Source organism: Capsicum annuum, chromosome 5 (genome assembly GCF_002878395.1).
Source record: "Capsicum annuum cultivar UCD-10X-F1 chromosome 5, UCD10Xv1.1, whole genome shotgun sequence".
Taxonomy (NCBI): Eukaryota; Viridiplantae; Streptophyta; class Magnoliopsida; order Solanales; family Solanaceae; genus Capsicum; species Capsicum annuum.
Genome location: NC_061115.1, coordinates 186,209,469 through 186,221,007, shown reverse-complemented (window position 1 = coordinate 186,221,007; position 11,539 = coordinate 186,209,469). Strand labels below are relative to the sequence as shown.

The following is an 11,539-nucleotide window of genomic DNA, read 5'->3' as shown; positions in this document are numbered from 1 at the left end:
TATGAGGAAGTTGTACCGGACGTTACAGAACTTACAGGAACTTATGATAAGGGGAAAAGGTTTCTTCCCGAAACTTATAAACCTTTACTTGATGCCTTCCATAAGCTATGTGAAGGAAATAGTGATAATCCGAGCGTTCCAATAAGCAAATGGACACAGTTTTGGTGTAAGAAAGCTTTTAAATATGGGCCATCTCTGCCGAGAAGAGAAAAGAAATCAATTCGTTTGAAATTATCTCATAATCCGTCTGGAAAGATCGACAAGGCAGTTAATTGGTCATCTGAAGAAGAAGGCTTATTTTATAGGCTAGGAGTTAGGATTCACAAGAAGGATGATACATACTTGGCTGCCTTTTTATCCTGCTAGTTATGTACATTTGTGTTTCCTATAATGAAAGGAGATGTTATCCGTCCATGAGTTTTCAGAGTTGCTTGTCACTTATCAATTGGGCGAAGGGTTAGCCTTGCGGTTCCAGTCTTAGCTAGCATTTATAGGGGACTAAATGCAATATCAGAATGTCCGTGGATTGACCTTGTTCGAGCATGCTTCCCAGTTCATTACGTATATGGTTGGTTGGCCCGCTACTTCAATACTCATTTTTCTTTAAAAGGTGGACTAAGTGATCCCCTCATGGCCGAATATTCTGGCGAAGGTGCTTCTAGGTACTACAACAAGGAAGAAGTGAGAAAATATATACATGAAGAAGGAACCATTAAGTGGGATGACACATTACTCGAGAGCCCTCAAGCTTATCACTACCATGATGATGGAAATGATAAGGAATTTCAGTCAAATTTTTGTATAAGCCTTTGCTTGAAGTATCTTGCTTTAAGGGATGGGAATGCCTTCATTATTGAGCCTTATAGTCCCCACAGATTTAGTCACCAATTTGGCTTTTTCCAAGATTTTTGAGCGACTTCATTAGAAGATGGACTGAGACTTGCACGTATTTGTGTGTTGGCTAAATCCATGGCGAAGGCGACATTTCCACCAAGTAATACAAACTTGAAGACATTCTCATCGTCCAATTATAAATTTTGGTGGGAAAAGGTGGATGGGAGTGTTCTAGAAGATCACATATGATTTCTAGTGAGTGCCGTGGGGCCTACATTGGTGACTTTCAAGAATGTGAGAAAGAGGCATGAGTTGTGCACAAGCCTCTCATGTTGCAGTCCAAGGAAGTTGTAGAAAAGATTAAAGAACCTTTGCATAAAGAACATCAAGAAGAACAAATGACAATCCTGCCTTATCAAGTTCCCAACAAGCGGCTATCTAAAGATGAGAGTGCTAGCAGCCATGAAGATCGTTGTTGAAAAAAAATGAGACCCTCCTTAGAAGAACCATCAAATGCTAATTTGCACATGGTAAAGATTTCTGGTAATAATATTAGTTCTTCAAGGACACTGACAGCTATCAAAGAGGTAATGATTCAAGCTCTCTCCTCTGCTCTATGGTTTTTCCAATTATTTCACTAATCATTTTTTTATTCTTCTTTTTATAGTTGAAAAATGTCAACAGACTGGATGCTCCTCATTGCAGTAGACCACAAGCCAGTGGCGAATCTGTTGCTGGACCAGACTCTATAAAAGCAAGTTGTGCGTTAAAATTTAAGGTAGAACTCACTTCTACCCCCATTGTGAAAGCTAAAACAAGTGCAGACTCAGATTTCCACAAATAACCAGCAATATCCATGTCTGTTTTTGATGGAAGGAAGGTTATCTCAGAGCTGAAAAGGGAATTTATTATGAAAGTGTGGCCAACATTCGTAAAAAGTTAGAAAGTCTTACTGCGGACCGTGCTTCTTCTATTGCAGATGAGGTCCAAGTAGTACTTAAGGACGTGAGTGGAATGAGTGTAGATATTTCTCTTTTATAGAATTTATTGGAGTCTTTCTTCGAGCTTTTCACTTCCTATGATCAAGCACGGTCGACCCTTATTGATAAGGCCGAAGAAATTGAAAAGTCAGAGTCATATATAAAGGCCAAGGAGCATCTTGAACTTGTGATGAAGGAAAGAGATGAGAAATCTGAAGAACTACCTGTTGCTTACCAATATCTTGAGAAGGAAAGAAAGAAGGTAAAGAAGTTTAAATCCCTCCGAGATGCCGCCAAAGAAGAAGTTAGGAAAATTGAATCCAAAGTCTCTACTGCCGAAGAAGAGTTCAACAAGTGTGCTGACATTCCCTTGGCAACTCAAAATGCCTCAAATGATGTTGATCAGAAGAAGCAAGTCTTAGAGGATTCTCTCCAGGATTTAGTTAATTATAAGTTGTGTTTAGACTAACTTTAGGAGATGTCATTCTTTATTTTCCAACCTTTTTGCTTTCTTTCCATCTGTTTTGTCTGATAGTTGAATTCAGTAACATTAATAAACTCCTTCCACTTGGCTTTATGTTGCGTACTCTTTTCAATATTTATTTTTCTTTTTAGCTCCCAAAATCATTTACTTATAATGCATCGATGATATCATACTAAGCCTCAACTTGATCCAAGTTTCGTTGTTCAACACCTTGTGTTTTTAAGGTAGAGAATTCGTATTTGGAGACGAGAATACCAAAATAATGCGCTACTTGATATATCTATTTTTTTGAAAAAAAAAATCAGGTTGTTTGATTAAAACATACCCAAAATTCAGAATTTTAGAGCATTCAGGTTGTTTCAAATATTTTTTTTTAGTCAAGTTTAGATACTGTCAAACAGACATTTTTAGATTTGAATGACAACACCAAAAAATATTATATGTTGATGTAGAAATCCGCTTTATCCCCCATAAACTAGACTTCCAAATATAAAACATATCCAAAATTCAAGATTTTAGAGCATTTGAATCGTTCTAAAAATTATTTTGAAATCAAGTTTACATGCTGTCAAGCAGACATTTTCAGATTTGTGCGATTATATCAAAAAATATCTTATATCTTGATGTAGGAGTACCTAAGTCAAATTATGCTTAATCCAAATATAAAACATATCCAAAATTCAAGATTTAGAGCATTTGGATCGTCCTAAAAATTACTTTGAAGTCAACTTTACATGCTGCTAGGCAGATATTTTTAGGTTTGCGCTACTACACCAAAAATATCATATCTTGGAGTAGGAGTACTGAAATTGAAATCCGCTTAATCCTCCAAGAACTAGACTTCCAAATATAAAACATATCCAAAATTCAAGATTTTAGAGCATTTTGATCATTTTAAATAATATTTTGAAGTCAAGTTTACATGCAGCCAGGCAGATATTTTCAGGTTTGCGCTACTACACCAAAAATATCATATCTTGGCGTAGGAGTACTGAAATCGAAACCCGATTAATCCTCCATGAACTAGACTTCCAAATCTAAAACATATCCAAAATTCAAGATTGTAGAGCATTTGGATCGTTCTAAATAATATTTTGAAGTCAGCTCAGGTTCTGTTTTTATAGATTTTTTCAACTTTACTCATCTTGTGATAGAGAACTCATAACTCAGAACGTGCACGCTCGGACTATGAGAATTTTTTTTTCTTTTTATTAGACTGAACTTAGAATGAAACTCTAAGTGCCTACGTACCTCAGTGAAGAGGATCAAGTCATAACGTACGTTCTGAAAGAACAATAAATTTACTTATTTATTTTTTTTTCCTAACTTTTGCCTAGGTTACCTCTTTCGAGATTTCCAACCTAGCGGACTCTTTTTTTTTGGGCCGTACACAGTTTGTACTCTTGCGGGCCAGGAGTAATATGCAGTTTAGGCTCGTACCTTAAGGAGCATTCTTCTTTTCTTCAAGGATAATATCTCTTTATGAACTTTCCATTGATGGGGCCAATACGTAAACCTTCCGTGTCAATAAGTTTGTAAGCACCACTTGAGTATACTTCTTGTATGATATATGGCCCATCCCACTTAGCTGAGAACTTACTTCCAGATCAACGAGAGGTGATAATGGGCCTTCTTACAACAAGAACTTGGTCACCCACTTGAAAGCATCTAAGGCAGACCTTCTTATTAAAAGATCGTGAGAGGCGAGATTGATAACATGCTAGGCTTTGTTGAGCATCTAGCCTCTTTTCATCCAAAGCCTCTAATTCTTTAAGGTGTAACTGAGCATTTTCTTCATCAGTAATTCCTTCTTGAATAGCAAGATGCAATGATGGTATTTGACGCTCAAGTGACAAAACTGCTTCAACTCCATAAATAAGTGAATAAAGAGTTTCTTGTGTTGGAGTGTTATACATTGTTCTATATGCCCAAAGAACTTCTTCCATCCTATCATGCCAATCTCTTTTAGATTTTGAAATGACCTTCTTCAAAAAGTTACAGAGTGTCTTGTTGAATGCTTCAGCAAGGCCATTAGTAGCAGCATAATACATAGAGGAGTTGCGTTACTTGAAGCCAAAAAGATCATATATCTTGGTCATCAACTTATTATCAAATGGATTACCATTATTCGTCAATATATATCTAGGAATGTCAAACCGATAGATAATATTGACTCAAATAAAGTTTGCCACATTCTCTTTCTTTACTTCTTTCAGAGAACGACTTCAGCCAATTTTCAAAAATAATCAGTTGCAGCTAGGATGTACAAATGTCCACTAGAAGACTTCGCCAATGGTCCGACAATATCCAAACCCCATGCCTCAAAAGGCCATGAAGAAACTGTCGGGTGTAATACCTCTGGGGGTTGATGTATAAAATTTGCATGAAATTGACAAGCTTTACACCTTCGAGCGTAATCTAAGCAATCTTTCACCATATTCTGCCAATAGTAACCCATCCTTTTTATATGAAAATGAAAATGAAGCTTAGGGCCGGACTGATGCACCCCACACACTCCATAATAAGCTTCTTGCATAGCTTGAACAGACTCATCTGTGCCGAAGCATCATAAGAGTACTCCATCGAATGATCGCCTATAGAGTGTACCCTTATAGTAAAGAAAATGAGGGGCTCGTCATTGGATTTTTGTTCTCTTTCGAGGGCTTTCTGGTAAAATTCCATAACACAAGTAATCAATTATTGGTTGAAGCTAAAGTTGACTTAGAAAATGATGACTTGCATTTGATCAAGAGATACCAATGCAGAAGCTAAAGTTGCCAATGCATCAACCCTTTTGTTTTTTGTCCTAGGGACATGTTGAATGGTAACCTCTCCAAGCCAACTTATCAACTTCTGAGCGTAATCGCAATAAGGAAGCAACTCAGGCTTCTTGACCTCATAACTACCCAAAATTTGTTTGATCACTAACTTGGAATCTCCAAAGACTTAGAATTGTAATTATTTCATATCGACAGCCATTTCGAGTCCAAGTATGAGCGCTTGATATTAAGCAACATTATTAGAGTAACATCGTGTTAAAGTGAAGGAATATGGAAAAAATTCCCCATTGGGAGTGATAAACACTACTCTAGCACCAACTCCCTCACAATGTGCAGCGCTATCAAAGTACATCTTCCAAGGAGATTGGATTTCTACAAACATAACATCTTCATCGGGTTGTCCATCAGATAAATTCCAATCATGTGGAATCGGATGGTCGGCCAAGAAATATACTAGCACTTGTCCTTTCACTGCCTTTTGAGAGATATATACAATTTCAAATTGTTGGAATTGTAGGTACCACCTTGCTAGTCTATCACTTACTACAGGCTTGGACATGACAAACTTGATAGGATTCACTTTTGAGACGAGTCGTACAACATGAGCTTGAAAGTAATGCTTCATTTTTTGAATTGAGAATACAAGCGCTAAGCACAACTTCTCTATAGGTAAATACTTTATCTCATTTGGTGTCACCATCCTACTCTAGTAATAAAGGACATTTTATTTCCCTTCATGGTTTTATTGTGCTAGAAGTGCCCCTACTGATCTTTCTGGTGCCGCAATATACAATATCAATGCCTTTCCAGGTATGGGAGCTACGAGCACTGAAGGCTTTATTAGATAAGACTTTATACTCTTAAAATCATTGGTGTAGGCCAGGTCCCATTCAAAAGCAATATCTTTCTTCATAAGACGACCGAATGGTTGACACCTCCCAGCTAGGTTTGAAATGAACCTTCTAAGATACACCAACTTTCCTTGCAAACTTTTCAGCTCGTGATTATCTTTAGGCTCAGGCATCTTCAAAATAGCATCTACCTTAGCTTGATCAATTTCAATCCCATGATGATGAACAATAAAGCCAAGGAACTTTCCAGAAGCAACTCCAAAAGCACACTTCAGAGGGTTCATTTTGAGTTAGTATCTTCGAAGTCATTCAAATACCATTCTCAGATCATGTAAGTGGTTATCTCTTTTTCTTAATTTCACCACTAAGTCATCAACGTAACACTCAACATTCTTATGAAGAATATCATCAAAAATATTCTACATAGCTCATTGGTAAGTAGCACCAACATTCTTTAAACCAAAAGGCATCAACTTATAGCAATATATTTGAAGGCCGTGAGTTCTTCATCTCTTAGTGCCATATGAATCTGATTATACCCTGATGAACCATCTATGAAAGACATTGCCTTATATCCAGTTGTGGAATCAATCATAAGTTTGGGTATCAGGAGAGGAAATTCATATTTAGGATATGTATTATTAAGATCCCTAAAGTGAACACAAACTCGAATTTGACTATTTTTCTTTCTTACAGGTAATACGCTTGAAATCCACGTGGGATACTTGACTTCTCAAACAAAACCTACTTTGATAAGCTTGTTAACTTTAGTTTCAATCAAAAGGACTAATTCAGGTCTAAACTGACGTTGATACTGCTTAATAGGGCGGGCACCTCTCTTCACAGTAAGGCAATGAACTACAATTTTAGGATCCAATACTGGCATTTCTTTGTAGCTCCAAGCAAATACATCTTTATACTCTATAAGCAACTTAACATACTTATTTTCTTCATCTTCATCCATTAAGGTACTTACATACGTAGGCCTTCGCTCTTCATGAGTCCCAAGATTGACTTTCTTTAATGCATCGACAGTGTTCTTCACCCCTTTCTCAAGTTCAGGTGGTGCATCTTTAGTGTCTTTAACTTCTTGAGGATCACCATTATTAAAAGATATGTGATGACATGTGTTGATATCAACAAACTTATCTTCGATCATTACATGAGGGAGAGTACCCTTCTTTTCACGCATTGTGATGTGATATGATGATCCTACACTTTCTACATCTTCTTCACGCTCCTTAGTATGAACTATAGTATGAGTTCTTGCTTTCAGGACACCTCCACATGAAACTAAGACTTTTGTTTCTTGTCTCATTCTAGAAGGAATCAAATTGGAGCAACTTTTGTAAAAATTAGGCTCTTTAGCATAAACATGTTCTTCCATCCTTCTATCATTTCCTTGGCGTTTGTATTTATTCTTCATTAGCCCCAACCTATCAAACATCAAAGTTCTTATACTTGGGTCGGTGAGCCAATCAAATACAGAAACCCTTTTGTTAGATGGTACAGAATCGCCCTTAGGGGTAATGTAGTTCACACACACTCTATTTATGGATATACGGATCGGTGATGGTTGTTTGTAATCCAAACCTTCACGCGATTGTTTGACAGCATACCCTTTCTCTATCAACATCCTCTGAGTAGGATTTAGACCATGGTTTTGCCCTTTTTGTGCTTTCGGTGGGAGCTTCCCTAGATTAGAGAATTCATCAGGATTGCATCCAACTTTTGCAAATAACGTATAGGCGTTTGGGTCAAAACCCTCATTCGTACGCTTTTCAGGAAATACTTTATACAGATCAAGATTAGATGACTTGACAAAACCTTCTACCGATCTTAAAGGCAACTTGATTACATCAATTTACTTAATAAGAAAGGTCAACCCTCCTAATGCATTTTTATGTAATTCAGATGATTGTACTTCAACCTTCTTTTCCTTTGGGACATAACGGATAATTGGAGTTACCTTCTTACTTAAGAATGTCGCATTGATCTCGGGTACCTTGTTCTCATCAGAAAACGTTGGGTTCTTTTCAACCACCAACTTTTCTTTTCCCATTTCCTCATCATTCTTCTTCACAATGTCAACCTTTCTTATAGGAACCACATCACCAACATTTACCTTCTTTTAGATGTGTTTCTTCAAGTAAAATTTTGCATCTGCAAAATGGGATTCTGCTTTAGTAAAGGGCTCATCGTCAGGAACTACTTTCTTTTGTACTCTAATTTTAAAGTACTTAAAGCATTGATGTTAGGTGGACGTGACTACTTTGTTATCATGTATCCATGGCCTTCCCAATAAGATATTATATGAGTTCTTTGCGTTAATCACATACATCAATACGCTCAAACACATATCTCCCATGTTGACTTCCAGTTTGATAGAACCTATGGCTTTTTTCCCCTTGATTGAATCTCTAAATTATAAGACGACATTCAGATAATTCATCCATCAGGATTCCAAGCTTCTTTACAGTGTGAATTGGGTGAATATTAACTCCAGAACCATCATCAATCATAATTCTTTCCACTCTGTGCTCACGTACGTAGCTAGCCATCTACAAGGGATGATTGTGTGATATCTCACCCAACAAGAGGTTATCATCAGTGAATATGATATTTGCATCACAAGTGTTCACTTCCTCAGAAAGAGGTTTAATGGGTTCTTTATCTGGAAGGACTAGAGGTAATGCCGAGTCTCCCGTTGTTGTCTCTTCTTTATCAATATTGCAACATGAGGCCTTGATGCCAATATAAGGTATTTTTTCATGAAAACAGTTCGAAAAAAATTCCTCTAACGTGACTGGGTAACGGGGCTTTGAACGATAATTCTTCTCAACTTTTATTTTTCTCACTTTCTTCTCTGCCATTTTCCTTTGGGGTATTTTGACCATTTTTCCTCTTGTTGCTTGTTTGCTCGATTCTTTTCATGAGTTCATCTTATAATATCTCCATTGCGTCATCAAGATCCATCCTTCATCATCAGTGTGCTCAATAAGGGATTGACTTTCCTGTAATGATTCTTTCTTTACTATTACTTTATTCATCATAGGAAGAGGAAATGTCCTGCTAACATCAATGGGTTCAAATTTGCCAAATTTAATCATGTTTTGTCAGGTCACACTTAGGACATCATCACATTCATGCACTTCAATAAAGTTGTAAAGAAATATGGGATCAAGTGAACCAAAAGTGACTGATACTTGATTTGAACTTTCCTTCTCATCTTCGAGCAATATCTTTCCTTCGTGGGCCAAGTCCATGACCTTTTACTTGAAGATAAATCACTTTTTGATAGGATAACCCAATAATCGATGATATTTCCAGTAATTTGGATCACTAGTCTTTCCATCTTCATCTGGATACTTTATTTCAGGAAACTCAAAGAGTTAATATAAAAGGAGCTCATCAAAAATTGTTGGGACATCTGAGTCCAAGAACGGATACTCTTTTGCTTGTATCTCCTTTAAAGTTAACTTTTTGCTGGTATTATTTTGAAAAGATGTGGTTTCCACACTTTTCCTTTTACTTAGCTTTGTGGTGACCCTTAATGGTGTGGCATTAGAATTCATCGCCTCTTTACTTTCAGATTTTGTCACAAACTTGCCCCCTTTTTTCACTTCTTGTTTGTCTTTTTCTTTTTGGCGTTCATAAATAGGTGATCCTTGATTTCCACTTGCGGACATACTTCACTCCATATCATGAGTGCGCGTGGCAAGTTCTTTAAATGACTTAGTTTTGATGCCCTGTAAGATGTAACGAAGTCCCCAATGCATCCCTTGAATACATATTTCTGTCCCAGAAACCTCACTAAGTCTGACTTTACAATTAAGACTCACGTTCCTCCATCGATTGATGTACTCAATGGCGTGTTCGTCTTCTCATTGGTGCATGTTGGTAAGTTCAATCATACTTGCAATGCATCTCACGCTATAGAAATAATTGAGAAATTCATGTTCGAGTTGTTCCCAACTATCAATTGAACCAGACTCGAGGTCAGTATTCCAATCAAATGCATTTCCTTGTAAAGAGCGCACAAACTGTTTTACAATATAATCTCCATAAGTTCCAGAATTGTTGCATGTTTTAACAAAGTGTGCAACATATTTCTTTGGGTTTCCTTTACCATCAAATTGTTGGAATTTTGGAGGTTGATAACCTATAGGTATCTTCAAACCATCTGTTCTTGAATTATATGGCTTGGCATATGTGAGTGATGGTTTGGAAGCAACAACGTACTTGTCTTTAATGGTTCCCATAATAAATTCCTTCAGTTGGTGAATTGGGATTAACCCATCAGTAGATACTTATAGTTGATCAGCAATATCCTTTTGCTTTGCAGTTGAATCTCCTTTGTCTTGTTCCATCGAACGCTTCCCAGATTCTTGGCTTGAGCCTCCATCCATAACACTTTCAACTCTATCTATCAACTTGACAATTCGATTATCCTGATCTTGTACATATTTTGTTAGGCCTTCAATTGCCTTAGTTAAATTTGTAAGTTGTTCTTCCACAGTTGAGGTGTTAGTCACCATTGCTTGGATAGCCACTGAGGATGAAAGATTAAAACATGGATTTTCCTTTAGACTAAAATCTGAGTAAAACCGTTCACGTGGAGTAACTGGAACAAACGTAGTGATCAAAGCATGATTACCTTCATGCATGTTGTGGTCCTTAGTCTTATATGGACTAAGTCGAGTTAAAGTCTTTTCAACGATCTCAGAGATATTATCTCCTTCTTCCAACTCATTGTGAAAAAATTTTGCCCCCTTTGAAGACTGAAGATCGAATGTAGGAGCTGATACGGACAACACTTCAAGTGTTTGTTGTCCTAGTAAGTTTGCTTTATTCCTAGTAATGGGCCCCACACTTTCCATGGTAGCATCACGTATGTTATCTACTTCCACGAAAAATTTGGAGTCAGTAGCCTTAGCAACAACAGATTTGGAGTAAAACTTCTCAGATACCATTTCAGTATTCTTAAATAGGATGATTAATATGAAGAGATGAGAGATAGAGAAGGTCCCACTGGGCGTGCCAAAATTTGTAGACGACAATTTTTTCTAAGTCAAGAAAACAATAACCGAGACAGAAAAATTGAAGTGACAAAGTGTAATATTTTATTTCAAATGTAGTAAGTGTTACAATCTCTAAAAATAATCCTTTGATTCTTCAAGTAATATGAACTTGGACTTGAACTTAATTTGGATTCAAGGGCTTGAGTAGCTTGATCTTGAATCTTCATCTCCGGATTTGAATTTGTATGTTAGTTCGTCGCAAATACTTGGATGGTTGCCACGAACGATGAATAAGTAACTTGATCTTGAACAAAATTTCCTTCATTCTTGATCTTCAACTTGATCTTGAGCTTGATAGTTTGAAACTTATAACTTGCCGAGAAATTATGGTTTTGATCCACTAGCTCTCTTCTTGCTTTTTGTTTCTCCCAAAATCCTCCATTTGTGAGTTACGAGGTCCTCTATTTATAGTTGGAGGGGCAAAGTAATTATGTGATTTGATTGTTTGATTTGAAATTGACCAATCACATTCTTTTGGTGAAAAGCTCTAATTTGATTGGTTAGAACATGTCACTTGCTTACATGGCAT

At 36.9% G+C, this 11,539-nt stretch overlaps 1 protein-coding gene across 1 annotated transcript; it reads right to left on the bottom strand.

Annotated features, from left to right (window-relative positions):
* Positions 1 to 5,820: 5,820 nt before the first annotated feature.
* LOC124898579 (uncharacterized mitochondrial protein AtMg00860-like) lies at positions 5,821 to 6,213 on the bottom strand. The gene has a single exon (XM_047412216.1). The coding sequence runs from the start codon at positions 6,211 to 6,213 to the stop codon at positions 5,821 to 5,823; it is 393 nt and encodes a 130-aa protein (XP_047268172.1).
* Positions 6,214 to 11,539: the final 5,326 nt, after the last annotated feature.